The 22900-nt window shown below is 42.0% G+C and overlaps 1 protein-coding gene across 1 annotated transcript in view; it reads left to right on the forward strand.

The window, feature by feature from the left end:
- Positions 1-7989: 7989 nt before the first annotated feature.
- The window catches only part of GRM7 (glutamate receptor, metabotropic 7), a 1039395-nt gene continuing 1024484 nt past the window's right edge, over positions 7990-22900 (forward strand). The window contains exon 1 of the mRNA XM_012659244.1: positions 7990-8508. Within this exon, the coding sequence (XP_012514698.1) occupies positions 7990-8508 (519 nt within the window). The remainder of the gene's footprint in view (positions 8509-22900) is intronic.

Below are 22900 nucleotides of genomic sequence, written 5' to 3' on the forward strand. Positions count from 1 at the left end.
ATCTGAGGGACTGAAGAATCAAAATTGTTATAGGATAAATAACTTGTATGGCTAAGACACCAGCATCAACTTCTCTTACATAATTTTAAGGCAGATAGAATAATAAGAAATAGGCAAAATCACAAAGAATCAAAATTTGAAAAGAGCATGCATGATTAACTTAAGGAATATCATTTGAATATTAAATGAGGTGTGGATATTAAACAACAAGACAACTTAAGACATTTGCTAGAGAGAAATGCCCAATATTTTGAACATTTGAAAAATAGATCTATACCATCTCAGTTGACTATGTGGGAGGACACAAAGCTCATTTGGATGGCCCAGTTCAGGCATTGCGAAAATAGGGTTCTCATAAAATCTAAAGTACTCAGTTAATAGTTATTGAAACAAATCTTAACCAGGCAAGAAACCATTCCATCGACACACTCCAGGTAAGGTGTTGAGCTTGAGCTTGATTCAAATAAGTGTTGAACTTGGCAGTTTGAGGGCTTCAGTAAGCTGCAACAGGATGTCACATAGAGAGAGGATCCTCACCAAGACTAAGCAGCTTGTCCAGAGTCTTAAGGTGTAGATATTTGTAGCCATATGAAGACATAGAAGTCTGAAAGAGAACAGACATACTCTACCTCTTATATGGACCATACATGTAATTGTGGCAAGGCAAACACAGCAGAAATTGGACAAGTGAGTACCTATGGTTCACTGGACATATACTGAACATACTACCTCAGGAGAAATAATCTTGGAAACACCCCGCTGATATAATCAGCATCTATTGACACACAGACAAACAACAGAGTGTAGTAGTTATTAATACAAGCATGGCTGCTGAAAGTAGACATGAGTGTGAGCTCTGCTTCTGTATCCACAAGGTGGGAAGTATAGTGATTGAAACATAGACTTGGAAATTGGACTTTCCTGGTTCAAATCTGAGCTCTGGTGCGTCCTAGCTTTTTGATTTTGGAGTCACTCTGTGGCTCAATTCCTTTATCTGAAAAATAAGGGTAATGATAAAAATACTTACCTTGTATATATTGGGGATTAAATAAATCACCATTACTATGAGGATTAAATAAATCAACATGTGTAAATAATTAGAACAGTACCTGAATCAAAGTAAGCACCAGATAAGTGTTATTTATTATAATTATTTCTTGTGTAAAATTAGGATAATAATAGTAACGCTTTTATAGATTCAATGCAGAGATTAAACGAGGCACTGCATATAAACTGCCTATTTTAGTGCCTAATACAAGTAGCTGTTCAATAAACAGAATAAATCTCACACACTAGTAAGGTTTGATTCAAGAAATACATGAGGTTCAATCATCATATTCAATTGCCTGTAAATAAGCAGGTCTCCAGAACGCAAGGGCTGTGTGGTTTGAGTCTTACAACAAAGCAACCTGTACTACTTTAGAATTATTACTGGCTTTAAATAGGTAAAATGTCATATCCTACATATCTAACACACACACACAGATATGAAATCTATATTATTGCAACATTTCTTATCATGAGATGAACATAATAAATTGTGTTTTTAAGACAATTTAAAATTCCATTAGTCATGTTCAAGCCTCCCTAAGTTTTAATTTTAATTCCTACTCAACTGGTCATTTAAAGTAACTGTAATTTGGAGCTTGATATTATATCTTCAAGGTCTGTAGTCATATTGAGAGCTAACTCTTGGACTACTATACTCTATGTCATTAGAATTCCGAGCTTCCTATAGTTCATTCTCACAGTTCTAAGAATCAATAGCTACTTTTCACTTAATTACCTGCTTATCTTTAAGCAGTAACCATCTAAATTAGCACCCTCAATTTTGAGAGATCCAACTCCAACTAGCTTAAGCAAAGGATGGAATATATTGAGTGGCAGTATACAACGCTCAAAGGCAAACACAGCTTCAGGAGTTGCTGGATCCAGTGCCTCAGAATACTTTGTCAGGGCTCCATTTTTCTCATTTATCTTGGATCTGCTTGCTTGTGTGGGTTGGTTTTATTCTCAGACAGGCTTTCTTCATGTTGTGGAAATGACAGCTACTGGAAGCCTCAGATCTAGCTAAGAGGGATAGTTCTGCCATCTTGAAGTATCAATATATTGAATTTCAGGATTTTAACTATCTTTGGACTCATCAGCTTCACCAGGGGAAAAGAGAGCTCAGTTTAGCCAACTCTAGATGAGTTGGGTAAGTGGTTTGGATAGATGGGGTATTAGAATTGACAACTCCATCTTAATTCATGGTGACTGAAAGTGGTTTTCTCCCAAATGAATCAGTGATGATGTTACCAAAGGAAGAGGAGAGACATTCCATCCTCTACCAATTTAGGGGGCACTGTGGGGACACAGGAAGCAGTGTAGGGGTAGAGTAGAGTGCAAGACCTTCTAGATAGGTCTTGTCTAGAAATTTTAAAGCAGGGAATAGTTTTTGCCTATTAAGCAAGTCAAAGCCACTTTGTTCTCTGATTCACAGCTCTGGAAGGAACAGTAGGTTTTTTTAAATGGCTCTATAAAATATGATGAAAAGAGGAGATTTGTACCTAGGGAATCACTTTTTGTAGCAGTGACCTACCCCAAAACTGTTGTTTCATGTTTCTACCCCAAAGGCAGGAATAAAGAGGCTCTGCCTATGTACCAAGAGAAGAAATGAGTGGAATCATTGAGATCTTGAATGAAAGAAAACTGGGGTGAGAGGTCTCCTTTGGTCCTGAGGTCAGATTCCTTGTGACTTCCTAGTCACTACATCCAAAGTGGTCAAGAACACCTGAGAGATGTAACAAGTGAGGTCTTTGTGAATTGAGTGCATTTGATGAGAGGGAGCACGTATTGAGCAGCTAGAGGCCAGACTTAATATATGAAAACTTCTGGGCAAGAAGATAAGAAGGAAGGCAACCTGAAGAAGCAATAACAGATGGCGATATATTTATTGAACAATATCTTTTGCCTTTCTGGGCCTCCATTTCCTGATATGTAAAATAATGATAATAATAGTGACACATCAAATGTGGTTATCCCGAGAATTAAATTGATATACACAGTGCCTGGTACCTAGTAAGCACTTGAAAAATGTGAACTCTTTTTAATATTCATTATTTGTATAAAATAGTCAACATTCATATAAATGTATTCACATACTGTTTATTATGATAATAATGATATAAGTAATAACAATTGGCATGCATTTGACTGCAAGTAACAAGAAACTCAACTAAAACTATAGTAAGCAATGAGCAGATTTTTTGGCTTAAATAATTGGAGGTCATAATGTGGAGCTTTAGGGTTGGTTGAATCTAGTGTTACAGGGGATCTCTGTGTGTTGGCCTCATCTTCACGCAGCTAATGCAAGGGCTACAATAATCCTGGGTCTTGTATCTACACACAGTCATGCCAGAGGGCAGGAGCCCAAGAGGTGCTTCCAGAAATGTCCATCAAACCTTCCATGTGTGTCTGTGACATTGATCTGAACTCCTAAAGAACTATTAGAAAAGAAGATAGAATTACCAGCAGGGATCAATTTCAACCCACCTTCACAGGCTCTGTGGGGTGGGTTTATCTGTACAATATCAGGGTTCTTAACAAAAGGGTATCAGGAAATGGATAAATGGATGCTAGTTAAGTGACAAAAGATGCCTATTACTATAAATATAAAAGAAAAGCATAACCGAATAACTATCTCTCCAAGGAAAAGTGAACCCCATTCAATCATACAAGGCAAATGAGAGATTGTGTTTTAAAAAGTTACGGATGAAGACCTGCATAAACAGGGGAAGAACGGCCAAAGTGCATTAGCAGCAGTAGCAGGAGTAGCAGCTGTTAAGGAGGACGGCCTTGTACATTACAAATGGGATTTAAATAAATAGAAGGGGACATGCAAGTGGAAACATAATTTCCTGCAGAAGATGTTGGGCAGTAGAATAACAAAGAAAATAAATGAAACTAAGATGATCAAGAAAACAAAATGCTAAGAATATGAATTAAAACTGAGACCTTCATTTTAGTCTGATATGTTTATTAATCCCTGAGTGTGGACAGATTAATGACTAAACAGAGCCAAGCCTGTGAATGCATTTTATAATGTATGATCTTTGTGCTTAAAACTAGGTTCTCCTCCAATTAAATCTGACATTAGAACAATGACCCAGTCTTACTTACATAAACCAGTCTTACACAGAGATTTTCAGCTCATATAATCTCAAAACAAACAAACAAAAACAAAAAACAAAGACTGTGTCCCCTATCAAGTGCCAGATCCTATGCACCATGGCTAAAGGTACAAAGATGAATTAGATACCACATGTACTGGACGTGTGATGATTTTGCAAGCTCAGCATCACTTTCCAGTTTCTCTGGTAACAGATTTCTTGTTCCATGTAGTTTAGGTGATGCTAGTGCCTGGTAAGAAAAATAGTTCTGTGCTTCTGACCTCTTCTAACCAGTCTATGGGAATGGCCACAGGAATGAACCTTTGACTCAGGAAGGACCAATCAAAGCTTTCTCTGAGAATTAATCAAATGCTTTAGGGTTATTTTAGTCTTATAATTTTTAAAAAACAAAATTATTGCAAAATTTACTAATTATCCTTTAAGTTCTGGAAACTGTGTATGGTGACTAAAAGAACAGCAATTTATCTGCCCCCGTTTCTGCTCTGCCCACGCCGGATTTCGGACACTGTCAAATAGAGGCAGTGGAGAATGGCAAAACCCATTCTGATTCATTCAACACATGAATGCTTCTTAGGCACAAGACATCATTTGAAACATGGTCCTGGATAAAAAGATAAATAATACCCAGCTCTTACCCTCAAGGATCTTACAACTTGGCAAGGGAAATAAGACACGCACAGAGATGACTGCAATAAAAGGAACATAATGATTGCAGCCAGATGTTTGGGGAGAACGAACAGAGCAAAGAGAGAACACAGAATAAGGCAGCATTCAACAGTCAGCCAGGAATATTTATTGAGCCATCACTGGATGAGAAATGAAAATGGAAGCGTAGAGCAGGAACCGAGACACGTACAGGTGAAAAATCAAGTGACATTAATTGTTACCCAACTCTCCAATTTTTTTTTTTTTGTCACCAAGTTCCTAATACATAGCCTGAAATTAAAAACTAAATAAGGTTACAATAGTCTCTGTCAAAGACAGCCTGAGGCACTGATGCTTATACAGGAGGATCACAGTACCTGTGTTCCCAAGTATGCCTTTCTATTGCTTTATTTTCTTTTTCTTCCCCTTCTAAATGAGCTAAGTCTACCTTAATAGGATATCTTTATTCAACCTATCCCACCCTTTTTGATCTGGTGTATTAGAAGAGGATCCTTTTGGCTTCAAACAACAGAAAGAAAATATTATATAACTGAAAAAGTCCAGAGGCAATCCTTTAAGCATGCCTGGGTCCAGGAGCCCAAATGTTTTAATCAAGCCTCTCTCTCTCTGTCTCTCTCTCTCTCTCTCTCTCATTCTCTCTTGCTTTGGGGTTCAAATCTCTCCCTGCGCATGTGGAAGCCTCTAGAACAGCTTCAGGCTCATATCCTCACAGCTTTAGGACTTGCAGGAAGGAGCAGGGGTCATCGTGGCATAAGTTGTGCATTTATGTAGTAGGGCATGCAGTCTAAAGGTGATTGATACGCATATTGTACAAGGGGTGGTAGATTTGTATATTAATTATAGCACTGTTTTCTGGTAGATGACAGTGACATATCTTGTTCTTACAAAATCAGAATAGCATAACAGTTTTCCAAAAGAGGAACATAAAGTGTTTTGAGGACGAGGCCCGTTTTTATCCGGCGCACACAGACATTGTCTATGTGATAGTCATAACCCCGTGCCTCCACCCTGGCTGCCCCGGCAAAAGTCCAGGGATTAGCCCCGAATGGCTCTGGTTGGGCTCTCTGCCCATCCTTGAACTCAGCACTATAGCCAGAAGGATCTGACGTTCTGATTAGCCAGGCCTGGATTGTAGGAAGTGGGATCTGTTCTCAAACCACAAACACTGAAATGTGCAGGAGAGGCATAGCCAAAGAGAAATGGAGGGACTATCCCTGGAATGAAAAGGAAATAAAAATGTCCTCTATACCAGGAAATGCTTACAGCATTTTTTGGCTATCTGAAAACTGGTCTCCTACACATAAAGCAACAGAAAATATTGGCCTAAAAAGAGCACCATGGCCAAAGGGACATGACCTATTTTAACAGACGATCCGAAAGTTAAAAGATAACTTGGAAAGCATCCAATTCAATCTCATCATTTTCCAGATGGGGAAACTAAAATCCAAACAGAGGAACAGAAGTGACAATAGCACACAAGTATTTGGTGGCAGAAATAACCACCTACCTCTCTTCTGACATTTCATGTGTGTGTGTGTGTGTGTGTGTGTGTGTGTGTGTGTGTGCATGTGTGCAAAAAAAAATAAAAATAGTTCTCTTCATTACATCGTCATCAACAAAAAATATATTCTTGTTTCTGGTTTTCTCTCCACTCTCTAATCTGTATAATATGGTTTTGCTTCATATCCACAGAAAGCCTCAGCAAGAGTTGAGTCAACCTCCTGAGTCCACTCCTGTCCCCAAAGACAGAGACGTTAACTTCCCTTACATAGAAACTAGGGCCACTTGTTGCTTTAACGGGCCAAGTTTGGGCTGGGCCTGCAGGAGGGGGCACCTTTCACAAAGAGCTTTTTAATTAGACTGTAACCTGTGCTGGTGTCCTGACTTTGCCCCCAAATCCCCAGCCAGAGAAAGAGAAAAGCATTCCCAATCGCTGGGGAGACTTCTGCTGGTCCCCCCTTTTTCTTTCTCCTACCAACACCTCTTTCCTGCTGTTTCCTACCAGCAAAAACCTGTCACCAGGACAGAAGCATCTCTGGAAATAGGTAGGAGGGAGCCTTACACCTGTCAGCGCTAGAGAAGAAAGTGCGCTCTGCAGAGTTCTCAGTTGTTCCACCTCTGGCGAAGAAAAAAAGAAAAGAGATGAGTCTGAGGTTTCTGCCGCCTCGGTCAGTTCACCAGGCTGTGCTGCTAGTAACCCCTTGAAGACCAAGGATGCGCTCCCATCCCTAACGTTTTGTCTTGGCTTTTGCTTCTCTCCGGGCTAGCCCAACAACCGGCCCGGGAGACGTCTCTGGGTCCGGTTCTTTAAGTCATGGATCGGGCTCCTGCGTGCATGTGTGGTCTTCTTAGTAAAAACTAGCACAGGAGGATCAGCAGTAGAGAGGGTCTCCCCGCGCCCCTCCTTCCCCGGTTTCTGCGCCTCCAGACTTCCCGGCCTTCTCCCAGAGCTAAGAAGAGCCCAGGCTCCGGAGCTAGGGGTGGGGGGCAATCCGCACCCGACATCCTCGCCCAGCCCGGGGCTGTGACACCCGAGCCCAGAACGTGGCCGTGGGCGCAGGCGGGCAAGAGGCTTCCACAGTGAGTTGGGGGCATGAGCTCGGCCCTCGCCAGCGACCCGCAATCCCTAGATTCCCCGGGGGCCACGAAACTCCCATCGCCAGGAAACCTCCCCCCTCCTTCCCGAGCCGCCCACCCATTCCCCCCCTTACCTCAGCACGCAGCCCCTCCCTGCGTGATGATGCAAACCGGTGGGGAGGGCGGGCGCCGGCAAGGGTGGGGAGAGCAGGAGAGTAAGCGAGGGAGGGAGGCAGTGGGAGGAGGAGGAGAGGGAGCCGAACGACCATTTAAAGCGATAGCAATCCCTGCCCTCTCCCCAGTGCTGGGCTGTCGGAGAGCGCGAGCGGCAAGCCGGGGAGCGCGAGAGCGGCGCGCCGGCCGGCGAACCCGAGAGCGCGAGGCGCCCCTGGCTGGCAGGCGCCGCGGGACCCTCCGCCCTGTCCGGCTGCCCCTCCCCGGACGCCCCCACCCTCCGTGCCTGCAGTAGCCACTGGGCTTCCCCGGAGGAGCTCACCCCGAGGGACCCGGACCTCGGCGAGCCCGCCACCGTCCCCTCCAGCGCCGCCGCCGCCACCGCAGTTGCCGGAGCAGCATGGTCCAGCTGGGGAAGCTGCTCCGCGTCCTGACTTTGATGAAGTTCCCCTGCTGCGTGCTGGAGGTGCTCCTGTGCGCGCTGGCGGCGGCGGCGCGCGGCCAGGAGATGTACGCCCCGCACTCAATCCGGATCGAGGGGGACGTCACCCTCGGGGGGCTGTTCCCGGTGCACGCCAAGGGTCCCAGCGGAGTGCCCTGCGGCGACATCAAGAGGGAGAATGGGATCCACAGGCTGGAAGCGATGCTCTACGCCCTGGACCAGATCAACAGTGATCCCAACCTATTGCCCAACGTGACGCTGGGCGCGCGGATCCTGGACACTTGTTCCAGGGACACTTACGCGCTCGAACAGTCGCTCACTTTCGTCCAGGCGCTCATCCAGAAGGACACCTCCGACGTGCGCTGCACCAACGGCGAGCCCCCGGTTTTTGTCAAGCCGGAGAAAGTAGTTGGAGTGATTGGGGCTTCGGGGAGTTCGGTCTCCATCATGGTAGCCAACATCCTGAGGCTTTTCCAGGTAGGGGGGCGCTCCCTTTGGGGCGGAGCACGCGGTGGTTCCCCGCGCTCTTAACCCTAAAAGCTGGCTTGGACCCCGGGGGTGCGGGGTCAGGTCGGGCTTCGCGCCTTTCCACCCTGGAGATCCTGCTGAATCCCTCTCACCCCACCCGAAGAGATGTCTTCCCTCCTTGGTGTATTTTCCTTCCATCTCTCCCCTGTCCACGCTCCGCTCCATCCGGCTTGACATCCTGGATTTATGGCCCCATTTACAAGAAGCGATCTGTGAAAAACAAGGCGATGATTTAAATGGGTTTGCATTACAGTGAAATATGGTCCGAAAACAGGCTTGTAAAAGTGCCGGGCTCCTAGGAGAGCAGGTTAGGCGCTTGGAATACGAAAGATGAGAAGATGTCTCAAAGCCGGGCATTTCCCACCTCTCCAGCTTCCCACCCCCAAGCCACCCGGCAAACCTCCATTCCCTTGGAAAATTTCGAGACCACCTTAAGGAGGCACTTATTAAACCGAGGGCTACGTCTTAACCTTGCTGTGGACGTTAATTGCCCATCTCCCTCAGGCTGGGTTTCCGACCTGTAGCCAGCCTCCCAGGAGCCTGGGGCGGGAGGTGCCAGGACCCTCCGCAATTGGGGAGATGCGGCCCACAGACGTGACCCCCCCGCCCCGTGCAATTTTTTTTGCACCGTCCAAATTGCATTTGCAGTTCGGGCTCTGGCCGGAGCTGGGCTATCGGCTTTCTACTCCTGCCACTTCAGACCTCAGCCCAGAGATGATGAGCTCATGCTAACTGCGAAACAAAATCGCTTTCCCTGCTTCCTCCCTCCACCCCCTCACCCACCACCTCCCCAACGCAGCCCCCAACCCCAATTCTTGGCTCTGAGGACGGTTCCCGAAGAGAGGCTGGAAGGCGCCTGTTGGGAGCCAGTGGGGTGCAAGGAGCAGGGCCGGGCGGTCCTCCTGCTCCGGGTGCCGGAGGGCGATGGAGAAAAATGGGAGGAAGGCGGATCCCCGGCCGCTGAGCGGTGGGTTCTACCGCAGTGCTCTCTCGCCTCCTGCTCCCACAGCCCCTGCCCCGTGGCTTCTGCTCTGCATTGGGTGGAAAAGGGTGGTTTCGAGGTTCAGAAATTGAGATTCGGGGTCTCTGTGACTGTGGTTCCCTTCTCGGTGTTTTCTCCTATATGCGCATCTCTGTCTCCTTGCTCCGTTTTTTTCCCCACTATTTTTTTTCTCCCTTTCAATCTCTGCCTCCTTTATCCCTCTCTATCCCTCACTCCCAAGTTCTTGGTTCATCTCAGTCTCGAGATGACCCTTTCCTAACGCACGGCTCTCTCCCTGCCTGGTGGTACCCAAACCCAGTGAATCTCTTCCCCAGAGGCGCAGGCTGATCCTGCCACCTTACTGTCCCCACATCTAAAGCACTGGCTTCCTCTCAAGTGCATTCCCTAACGGTTTCAGGAGGGGACTCTTTGTGAAATTCAGGCTGTCACCACACCACCCGCAGAAGTGTGAAGTTTTGTGTTCAAGGAGGGGTTCCCATTCAAGGCTGCAGCTTGGCATGGCCCCTCTGATCCTCTGAGCATCCCTGACACCTCCTGAGTGTGCCCTCGTGGAGATCCCTAGATGTTTGCAAACCCAAAGTGCTTTGGAGGTAGCTATCACTCTTGCTGCTTGTTTTCGGGAAGAACCTGGATTGTTGTAATCATACCCCAGAAGCACTTTATTTTTGAGCTTAAAGCTAGACAACTTGAGGGGGCAGTGTTGCTGGAGAGGATGAGGCCGGAGAGATCACCTGAGAACCATTGGGTTTATTGCATTTTCCTAGTTAGTCATGGGGGTCGAAGGCAGAAAACGTTTTGTCTTTAGCATTCTACAATTATTTTGCGTCCTGTTTCTCTCTTCACTCAGCATGGGCAGTACTGCAGATGGGCCTGTCTGTCTGTCTGAAAAAGACTGAAATGTTAAAGTTAAGAAAGGAATCGCAGACTAGGCTGAGGGACTGTGCTTGCTGAAAAAGATTCCAGGGGGAGCTGATTCCTTCTCTGGTGTGTGAACCTGAGGCAACTTGCTAGGGAAAAAAAGGCTGCCTTTACACTCATTTCTCCATTGCCTGAGCTGGGGAGAAGAACCAAATGCCAGCGTTAGCAGTGTGGGTTGGGACTAAAACCATTCAGAGAAAACACTGTCATTTTCCTCTAATTTGCAAATCGCAGCTATTCATGTTGGATTGAACAGCTGAAGGAAAAAGAGCCCCCAGTTTTCACCTGCATTTATCGAGAAGAGGCTGGTAGTAGGAGAAATGTACCAACTTGTAGCTTGTGCTGCATGCAAGCTTGATATAACAGTTGGTTGGCATGGTATCTTGCTTAACCATTGCCCATATTGGAATATGTATTTCCGTATACCAAGAATCTCTTCCAGTGGCCTTTCTTTTCTTTTTTTTCCATGTGATTTTAGAAGCTCCTGGCATGCCATTCCAATCGCCAGTTGTCTAGCTTCTGTAAGCCTGCAAAATGAGTAGGGAAAATAATAGCACACATACCCATTGTTCATCGGCACAGTCACTTAGGGAGAGAGGAAAAGAACATGGTGAATCTTCTCTGGGAGTCTAAGGTTCAGCTCTATTAAGATTGTCCTATATAAAAGAAACTCCTCCAAATGATTGCATTCCTAGCTCTCCAATGATTTGAATTTTCTTTTTCCCTCTGGTCCCTGCCGATGCTGTGGGGATCTTGCCAAACCGATCACTGGAGAGATAAATTCATATTGAGATAAGCCTCTAGGCTGTGTGGGGAGGGGGGCAGGGGGATACTTAGGCACTTATATGGGGGGTGCTGAGCGTTGCAGGGAAGTAGGGAGGAGTAATGAGATAGTAATAGATGTATCAAATGCTGCTGCTGCCGGAAAAGCCTGGGATGAAGTTCTTTCCTGAAAATTAGGACCTGGGCAGGAATGACTACTGAGATGGAAATAGTGTCTGTGACTTCGAGTTTTCATATGCCTGCTGGTACACCAGATCTAAGATACGAGTTGAGCAAGTTCTCTCTGTCTCCTCTATATATACACTGAATAGGTTAGTAAATGACATGCCTGAGGACAGGAATCATACCCAGTGGGTCTTTCAAATCCAGGAATTTGAGGCTAATGAAATTAGTGTGTGGCCAGGCTCTGCCAACTAAAATTAAATCACTGCAACTGCCCTGCAATGCATTTTCGGCCTCAAAGAAGCATCAGGGAGGAATTTCTGGAGATTTGTTTCTGAGCTTGTACAAAATAATACTCTCCTAATGCTAAGAAAGATTAAACGTAAATTAATATTGACTATGAGTAACATATTTTTAAAAAATCATCACAGAGTAGGGATGGCTTAAAGTGGAGAGGTTATATAATATGGTGACCAAAGGATAAATCTCCCCTGACCACTGTTTTATGGGCAATAAGTAAGATATATTATAGTGGAAAGTAATGGGAACATTTTCATTCAAGGCTTCTCTGTTACTGACTTAAAAGCAAACACTCCTAGAGTATAAATTACTCTTGCTACATCCCGACTCTGAATGAATAATATTTCATTTGTAGTGACATGGTCTAAGCTATAGAGTTGGAATTGAATGGCATCTGTTTCAGTTTTTTTTTTTTCTTCCCAAAGCAACTAGATGGAAAAAGTGGTCAACTCTATCCTTGTTGGAGCATAATGCAAATCTAAGCCTGTGGACCTTGTACCATAAATGAAGTACATTTGTAAATGTGTCATTGTTTTCCTTCTGTTTATTGAAACTTGAATGTAATCTCAAACTTTTAGGGCAACATCTTATACATAAATACCTAGATTTTTTTCTTCTCTCTCTCTCTCTCTCTCTCTCACTCCATCTTATGTAATCAGCTAGAGCTAAGCACATAGAATGATGTGGTATTACTATAGTGGGGAAATTAAAAAAAAAAAGCAACTCTAATCTACACTTTTTAAAATTTCATAAATATAGGTGCCACTGCCATTTGCAATAGTCTCTATAACAATCTCTGCCTCCACATTTACTGTGTTTTAGGAAATGTGCCTAACAGATGGTGAGTGGGAAATTTTTAAAGGGGCATTTTTTAAAAGAGCAGAGAGGGAAGGGATGAATACATGCACATATTATATTTGAATGTGTATTTTTTTCTTTGCATACCCATACAATTAGGATGTCTTTAGATATTTTTCTCTTCAAGAATAATTGAAACAATGAATGCATTTAATTCAACTTCATAAACATTTGAGTTTAACAAATTACGAGTGCCCTATTTCTTACATACATACAGGTTGCGTGATGGATTTAAAAGATCAAAGTGGGATTACACAGTATGTTCTAGTCTCCACCCTGCCATTAACTAGCTAAGTTACACGAAATAAACCCCTTAATTTATCTAGGCCTCATTTTCCCAATCTGATTTTTTTTCTTAAAAATTGTAGTTCCTAGAAGTTCCTCATTTTTGTTTAGCCTGGAGAAAACCTGCTCTTGTCAAAACTCTATTTGTATTTCTAGCATCCACTTTGAACTGTCAGTGAATTTGGGGGAACTTTTAAAGGATATTTTCACATGGCTATCTTGGTCTTTACTAGTTTAATTTCCCATATTCAGACTTTTTCCTTACCCTTTTTCCAGTTTGCTCCTCAGTCATATATATGGCTAGTGGTAGGGAAAATGACCTCTTGGGTCAGTTTACTGTATGGTCATAAGACACAGGGCAGGGAGTAAGAACTGTGAAGTTTACAGTAGCAGTTACAGCTTTCATCTCTCCAATGTCCCATTGCTTTTCATCTTGCAAAAATACCCGACTTCTCTCTCTCTGAAAACTGCCAAACAATGACATCCTGCCTATCTTCCTGGCCCCAGGGATGAGGCTTCTGATCCAGGCCAAACAAAGCAGGTAATTGGTTCCGTTGTGTTCATCTGACCTTGTCTAAGCCAATCAAAATCCTCCCCAAGATGTTTCTGTCAGAGAAAAATGGGAACATTGTCTCTTCTCTCTGGAATTTCTAAGTTGGGCAGGTGTGGTTTTGGGGCTCTCAGTGGCCATCCAACACAAGAAAGTCACACAGATGTGAACAGGGCTGAGTGCTGGATAGAGAACAGCAACCCTGTTGATATTCTGGAACTCCCAAATGTAAGTATATCTGAATCTAGATGTCTCCCTGAATTTCTAGCACATATTCTTTTTTAAAACAAATTTCTTTACACTATTATAAGTTTGATTTTAGCCACATGCAATTGAAAGCATCATAGCTGAAACAGCTGCTTCCCTACATTAATGTAAGATTCACTGACGGGCATTCATTAAGTGAAAAACAATACTGTATATGGTATTTACTTTAAACATAATCCTTCTAGCCCAGGTTTGGGATATTCAAATCTTCACATCCTTTCTCACTCTCTCCAACATTCACCATAGTTGCTTTAAGGCTTTGTGATCACATCTTTCCCATCTTGATACTGTTGAGAGCAAGGGCGGACACTTCCGATGTAAACTGTAGGCTATAGGCCTCCTATCTGGAAGCTTTGGAACCACACTCAGTTCCTTTCATTAAAGCAAATCTTTTGTTGATATCCCCAGGGCACAGAAGCATTTTCATGGCATAATGGAGTATAAAGTACATTAAATTCCTGGGTCACTCTACAGTAAGCAACAAGCCTAACTCTACTTCTCGTCCCCTTTTACATTAAGTAGGCAATTAAGACCAGCTGCAAACACATTTTCCCTACAACTAAAATGCATATATGATTGCTATTTAAAAGGACATTTATACAACATATAGTTGGGCCCATTAATTAATGGACCATTTGCAAATTGACATAGTCAATGTATACATTTTCTGCACTTAAAAAGTCAAAACAAAACTTTTTTACAGGTAAATATTTATCTGGAGTATTGTGTTTCAATTCTTACTATTCTGACATTTCCATGTTTGACAAGTAACCTCCTTTCAACTGTATTTACTACTAAGTGTTTTTTGGGTCACGTTATTAGATTATAAGGTCAAAAATAAAATATATGAAATTGCAATGATGTAGGATACATGTCACATTTTATGAGAACAGACATTCTAATTTTTTAAAATAATTGTAGCAATGACCATGATAATAATCTGAGCCTTTACTACAAGCTGCTGTTCCATGTACTAAAAATACTTCATCTCGTTTATTTCTCACAATAGTCCTGCAGTGTCCATAATACCATCCCTATTGTTCAGCTAAGGAAAGTGATTCACATAGCCCAAAGTCACATAGCTGGTAAGTGGCAAAGTCTGTATTGAAACTTACAAGTCTGACAATACCTGGGTTGTTAACCACTATGCATATATCGAAAGTCGCTGATTGCTTGCTTAACCATATCTATTTACAGAAATAAATGCTTTATGTTACTCCTAAAATGAGATTAGTTCTGTAGTCCCATAGAAATTTGAGCATACGAGCCTTTACCTCCAAATGAAAATTTCTTGTTCTCCATTATTCAACAAGTAGCCCTGTATGCCAGCAATAAATATACAGTAGACTTTTCATTCAACTAAATGAGAAAAGATGTTTCTTCTTGTCTTGATTCAGTGCCCATCATTATGGATTATGATGGCTCTTCCTAAATTTTATTTCATTCACTCCACTCTTTCTACAAACCTCAAGTGGGGAAATCCATCATTCAGATGTATGTGCAAAGTGAGAGGATTGTATTAATACAATTGCTGAAAGTCAACTTGATAGAGCACAGGAAGTACATTCTAATAAATGCAACATTAATGTTTGTGTAGGCCGTGGAGGGAAGGGTAGGAGAATTTTCAGTTTAATGGATTATTTTGCCTCTTGCTGTAAAAGAGCTGCAGCTTAATAGTTTTATAATTGGTCATTTACAGAATTCTCCATCTCTGGGTTGTGCCTATGTTTTCACCATTTTGTGGCTGCCAGTTCTTCTGTCTGTTCTTGACGGAAAGTAGCAACACAGTCACTTAGAAGGGCTCCGCCTGGTCTTCTGCATTATTGTTTAGATGAAAATATTTCCATTCGTTAAAGTACGATTTAAACATTTTTGTCATGTTTTAAGCTCGGTCATGTTATTAGCTCAGGCAGACATCATGGGGACTGTTTCCTAGGAGGAAACACGCTCTATCGAAGGAATGATCAGACTCTTCATATAAGGGTTAAGAATCAAATTCTGGAGTTAGACAGACCTAGATTGAAATACTCTCCACTTATTATTTGTCTGAGCTTGCTCAAAAAGTTACCACACCTTTCATCAGTTTGCTTATCTTTGAAATGGGTATAATAAAAAGTAGCTGTCTGGTAGAGTAATTGGAAGGATTGCAGAAAGAATTGCCTGAAATATGCATGGAAATATTTATCAATGAGCTTAGCATAAATGTTTAATGAATTTAAAAGTTATTTTATTATTATTATGCTATCATTAAATGTTGCTATTGCTTAAATAATCATTATTGACAAATTTGCTGTAAAATTAAAGTAATCCATGCTGCATTACACTGTTTCTTTTTTTTAAATGGAATATTTATTATTGAAATGAAACATATATAGAGAGAGAGAGTGTGTGAGAGTGAGAACAGCTTAGTGATGCTATTCAACGAAATGAGGATTTTTATGGCACTGATTAAAGCAAATCATGAATTCCACAGACTTAAGATAGCAGAGAGGCTAAGAGCAATGGAAGTCAGCCAGGCCCAAGTTTGAATTTCACTGTGACCCTTTTCTAGCTGCAGAGACTTGGGAACATTACTTACACTTTTTAAGCTTTACTCCTACTTTCCTCATCTATGGTTTTTTCCAGAAATATTTATTGAGCTCCTTCTTAAGTGCTTGGATACACCAGTAAAAAAGTAATAGCTTTCTCTCGCTCTCCCTCTCTCTCTCTCTCTCTCCTTTTCTTTCCCCCTCCTCCTTTCCTCTTCTGTCCTCTTCTCTCCTCTCCCTCCTGTCTCTTCCCTGTCAGTTTACACTCTCCTCTCATGTATGGAAACAGATGGTTGTTATAAATAAATCCTATGGGATGTTAGAAGTTGATGAGCTTTATGGGATAAAGAGAAGAAAGTAGGACATGTTGAAGATTGTTGCGTTGGTTATGCCAGAGGGATGTAGATATGGGCTCTACTTTTAAACAGAGCAGTCAGGGTAGACTCGATGAGGTGGCATTCGAGCAAAGACTCGAGCAGAGGGAGTTGGCAAAGTGAATCTAGGGGAAGACCACTCCCTGGGGACAGGAAGGACGAGTGCCAAAACTCTAAGGCAGGAATGGGCCTGGCGTAGTGGAGGGATCTCAAGGCAGACACTATGGCTGAGTGAGGCCAATGGGGAGGAAGGTCGGAGGTGTGATGCGGCCAGACTGTGCAGGGTCTCGTAGGTCATCACAAGCATTTTGTCATTTACTCTAAATGCAGGCAGCCAGTGGTAGGATTTTTGGAGAGGTATAAGATGATCTGTCTCTTGTTTTAAAAGGATGACACTCTCTGTGGTATTGAGTATAAAGGAAAATAATGGACTCAGGGAGAACAGACAGGAGGTATCTGTAAGACAGATGTTGGTTTGGTGGCTTCAGCTTCCAAGAAGTGATACGTTTTGACGGTTGAACCAGGATTTCCAGGTGGATCGAGTGTAGGACGTGAAAGAAAGAAAAAAAGGTGAATCAAAGCAACAAGGGTGAATTCAAGATTTGAGATCCAGGCAACTGGAAAGGTGAGATCACTATCACCTAAAGTAGAAAAGGCTTGGCGTGGAACAGGTTTGGGAGGTTAAAGATCAGTTTTGAAGATAGAAGGTTCCAGATGCTTTCTTTACATCCACTTAGAGAAGTTAGATACACAGTTGCACAGACAAGTCTATAGTGCTGAAGGAAGATCTGGACTAGAGATACATTTGTATAAAATGGAGATATTAAGAATAATTACACGACAGTGTTATCTTACAGAGTAAATGAGGTAATGGAATTAGCACTGTGGGTTCTAAAAACACTTAATAACTATTAGCTTGAAATAATTATCTGAAGTAGAAAAAAAATCCTGTAGTTTATTTTTGCAGTAAAACTGAACAAAATGATATCTCATTATTTTAATCATATTTGTGACACAATTATTTTGGTTAGACATATAATTACAAACATTTAGAAGAAATTTCAATTTCTTAACTTTTCTCCTTGATACTGTATTTGCAGCCATATTTTGTAAGGTTTAAGTTAGTTGTAATAGGATACCTCTTCAAGGAGAAGCAATTCTGAACTATTTAGTTAGTGCAGTAGTTTATTGTTATTATTAATTATTTTGTGTTCCTTGTCAAACTCAGTTAAGAATTTGTCATTTCTGATAAACATGATCGGAGTAGGCAGTTACCGAAGTATTCAAGCATAAATAATGGGCTCGTCTTAAAATATCCATATGAGTACCTACTTTGAACAATTTCACCAGACATTTCACATCTTTCTTTGACATTTTAAATTAAAAACATGGCAGGGGGAATTTTATCTCATTGGTTTTCAGCTCCCTTGATGTATTTGCAAACCCTTAAACAGCCTTTGTGGCTTAACCCAAGTTCTGTTCCTTATACATTTGGGTGTCAGGTATTGGTCTAAGCATGTATCTATACTAAAAATGCATGACCACGTTGTCTGTACACATCTATAATTTTATTTTAACACTATCATTATGGAAGCTATATTTTAATTGTAATTATAGCACATTTTATATCAACACACGTCCATTTCTAGTGTTCAGGGGGAGAGCAGCATGTAGTAAATTTTATCAAAATATAGCTTCTGAGGAATAGAACAGAGGGTAATTGCGTACTTCTGTATTCACTATAATTAAGTTCAATGGAGTTGGCATAATAAAATTACAATAAAAAAACAAAAAACTGAGCAAAACCACTGAGGCACCATAACTCCCTCCCATCCACCCTTTTCACGTCAGAGAGCATAGACTTAGCATCTTTCTGTATAGAAACAGAGAAAACAAAAGCCTATAGAGTGGAACCAAGGAAAACGGTATGAAAATGAAATATTGCTTTTGGATTTGGGTGGTGGGGAATATCAACTAGCTTGTGTGCTTACTGGGAACACAATTTCTGAAATAGTTAATCTCAAGGTCGAATATGCTGCCCCACCGTCCATCTGAGTAGGAACATACTTGTACTCTAATCTTTGCTTCCTGTTTCTCGATAACTGATTAAGAAGATTATCATGAAAACTGTATCCTGGGAGGCAAAGCACATTGATTCGAAATGGTTGGCATTCCCTCAACGGCCACTCTCCAGGCTTGCGTGTGCTCCCTCGCTCTCTCTCTGTTTCTCTGTCTCTCTTTCTTGCTCTATCTCACTCTCACTCTGTTTCTTACACGAACTTACTTGAGTTTGGAGGGCAAGAATGGCTTATGGGAAAAATTGTTGCCATTTTGATGTCTACAGAAGGCAGTATGCATAATTGTTGAGTGTAGGTCCTGAACATAGTTCAAATCCCTGCTTTCCACTGCCCAGCCATGTGAGCTTGGGCAATTTACCTGATTACCAGGGCCTCGCTGTTGCCCCAGTAAAATGATGACGATAATAGATCCACCCACATAGGACCGTTTCCAAAATTAAATGACGTACCCCGCATTGAGCACTTAATACGATGTCTACGGCATAGTAAGGTCTATTATTTATTGCTAATAGTATTCGTATGCCCACCATGCCAGGTGCTATCCTTCCTAGCCTTATTCCATTATCCCCTACCTCCCATTCCTGTCACGTCCCCGTACGAGGGTGGGTTTGTCACAGAGCAGTTGCCTCCTCTGGCATCTGGCCCCTGGTCATCGCCGAGGCTGTGCCAGCTCCCAGCATGAATCGCTGCTCCTTGAAACGATCCCTGGTTTGAGAAGGGAAGTTGGACGTTGAGGCAGCATCGAGGTGAGAGAATATTCTCTCTTCTTCACCAGAGGGAATGAGGGAAATATTCAGACATCAGAAGGAGAATCAGGCAAAGAGCAAAACGCTTAATTACATAGTTTACTAATTGAGATCAAGTCAGACAGACTGAGTATGAACTAATTTCCATCATGTACTGACAGCAGGATTTTAGGTGTTTATTGTAACCTCCCTACACTTGAGACTATGTCTGAAAGAAAGGAATAACAATATTAGGGCCCACTGGATACTGTTGTTGTGAAGAATAAATGAGCAAATCCTTTTAAAGCACTGGGCATGCTGTTTGGCATATAGTAAGAACTCAATAAATGTTAGCTGCTGTGACTGCTTCTACTGCTCATAATATTATCGCGGAGTTGAACAAATCTGCGGTCCTTCCCTTTCTTAAATTGCACATGACCATTTGGACAACCAGCTTACATTTATCAAGGGTCATAGATGTAAAGACCCAGAAGTCTTTCAGCTGCACTCCTGGTCAGAGCCAGCTCTGGGGGGCTGTGTCAATACCACTGCTACCACCATCATCATTGCCATCATCATCAATCCACTAACCGTGTTGAGCACTTTCTATGTGCCAGGCACCAAGATTAACCTTGTATATGGATTGTAGCATTTTGTTCTCCCACTCAGGTAGGAGAAATTATTATCATTTTATAGATAAAGACACTGAGGTACTGGATAAGCAACTTGACTCAGAGCAAGAGAGAGGGAGCCAGGATATTCAAACCCCCTTCTCTCTGACCTGACAAGCCCTTAAATGGTACTATACCATGGTAAGCCACTTCTGTAAGAGTAGGAAAGATTCTTGATTCTCCCATCTCTCTACGCCCCATGCCACCCTAGCCTCAGTACTAGGAGGTAACAAAGGGAACCTCCTCAAAGACCATTTGAAGAGAATCTATTCCCTGCAGCTTTTCCTGAATCAACTAACCAATATTTTATTTCCTTTTTAAAAATTCCCACATGTTCCTTTTGGTAGTTACCTTGACATTTTAGTATTCTTACATTCTGTACATGACTCATCCACTCTATTTAAAGTTAATTTATTTGAGGTCAAGTGCGGGGTCTTACTCATCCTGAAGTACAATTATCCTCTAGTGTTTAACTCTGTGCTTTTCATCTTGTAGGACTTCTGCAAATATCTCTTTGAGTTTTGTTGAATTGTGCTCTTCAACTATACATTAAAAGTTATATGGAAAATGTCTCCTTATAGAGGGAAACATTCAAACTAAAACTATAGCTTTTTAAAAAAGAGATTATTACAGAGGTCTTGGTTCTGCAGGCATTTTTTTTAGAATAAGTGCTTTATATTACTTTATTTTAACATACACTGATAAACCTGATTTTTCTCAAGCATACAAAATTTCACCTGCTTACAACTTAGCTTGTTGATTATGTTGTTGATTTATCCACTTACAATGATACCATTTGATCATGGCAGAGGTGAAGGCCGGTAGGGAAGTGCGTACTAGACCCTAAAATGGTTTTTCTAGAGAAGTAACATAAAGAACTACAGTTCTTTCATATTTCTGCAGAACTCATTGTTTTATTTTGATAATTTTATTTATTCAGGAAGCATAAAATTATCTTAAAAGAGTCCATCTCAAATTGTTCATCTTCCTTTCCTCAGTCTTAATGGGGAGAGAGTAGGCCGAATGGAAGGAAGTCATTATGGCATGAATCAAGGCCCGCTGGGTGGGAGTCAGGGCCCTGGGTTTGCTTCTTTGTTTCTCCCCTATTCATCTAAGCTAATGCCTTGAGTTCTCGCTAGGTGCGGGCACTTTGCTGACCATAGCAAATGCATTGTGTCATTTAATCCCCTGATACTCATACAGCAAAAATGTATGCCATTGTTATCCCCTACCATGAACACACAGAACACAACCTCTGAAGTGGTTTTTGGCTCATGTTAAAACGTGGTGGAGGTGGAACCGGAACTCAGGTCTGTCCGACAAAACAGAGGTTTTTAACCACTAAATTCAAGTTGTGTAACTCTACAATCATGGACTAGATAGCTTCTATAATTCCTAGAGCTCTTTTTATAATTCGTTGTCCAATTGCGAGCTTATAGGGGGTGAGGAGTGGTAGGGAAGAATTCTAGTCTGTGAAATGGTATTTTTTTTTTTCAGAAATGAGTGGGGGCTGTTTTACAACACCAATTCATTTATTCAAAATATATTGAGCATCTGCTATGTGCAAAGGCATTTTGGAGCACATGCATCATACTAGTGAGCTCTTCCACCTTAGACTCTGCCATAGCAGGCAGAGAAGTCCTGAACTTGTTTGTCTTATACAGGGGTAGAGGGGGAGTTTGGTGCTGGGAGCCTAGCTGGTCCCACACCAGCAAAGTCAAGACATACTCAAATTAGTTCATAGGCACCTCGATGCCATGGTGCAGCAGCACACTTGGATTGTCCCATTGTTGCTTGAGGTTAATGATAAAATGGCTTCGAGTTTGGAAACGGACAGTGTCCATGGGCTTGATGGTCCTGTATGTAGATTGACATCGTGTATCATCAGCCTGCAGTCCCCTGTCCCCCACTACTCCTGCTGCTTATACAAGCCAAACAAGGACCTTCTTATCTCTCCTATGGATAAGTTCCTGATAATGGCAATGGGGCCTCGTATCCCCTAGTAACTACATCATTGGCTAAACCAGTGGTTTTTCAAATATGATCTTTGAAAGACCCATAAAATAGACTGACATTTTGTTGGTAAGAGTAGAAAATGGTTTTCCTTTATAATTCATGGGGAAAAATAGGCCACTGGATATAATTCTTTCAATTTAAAAATGTATATATAAGGCCGGGTGCGGTGGCTCATGCCTGTAATCCTAGCACTCTGGGAGGCCGAGGCGGGCGGATTGTTTGAGCTCAGGAGTTTGAGACCAGCCTGAGCAAGAGCGAGACTCCGTCTGTACCAAAAATAGAAAGAAATTAATTGGACAGCTAAAAATATATATAGAAAAAATTAGCCAGGCATGGTGGCACATGCCTGTAGTCCCAGCTACTTGGGAGGCTGAGGCAGTAGGATTGCTTGAGCCCAGGAGTTTGAGGTTGCTGTGAGCTAGGCTGACGCCACGGCACTCACTCTAGCCCGGGCAGCAAAGTGAGACTCTGTCTCAAAAAAAAAAAAAATTTATATATAGATTGATAAGAACAATTTTAAATTGAGGAGTTATATCATATTTGGCTTCTGCTAGCTAGTAACAAATGAAATTATTAGTGGCTCTACATACACACAGACACACACATAAGCAGGAAAATAACTGATCAGATTTAATTCAGTAACTTGCTTTTTTGTAGATTTATGATAGTGACTTTATATCTGTAAATATATTTGCTAAAGAAAATGTCTCTTCCACTTTTCATGACAAAATTCCATTCATTTAAGACCAAGATAGCACATCCAAATGTTTCAGTGTAGTTTTAATTTTTAATAGCTTCAGAAGTATTGGAATTAGAAACATAC

The sequence above is a fragment of the Propithecus coquereli genome, unplaced genomic scaffold (assembly GCF_000956105.1).
Source record: "Propithecus coquereli isolate 6110/MARCELLA unplaced genomic scaffold, Pcoq_1.0 Scaffold60, whole genome shotgun sequence".
Taxonomy (NCBI): Eukaryota; Metazoa; Chordata; class Mammalia; order Primates; family Indriidae; genus Propithecus; species Propithecus coquereli.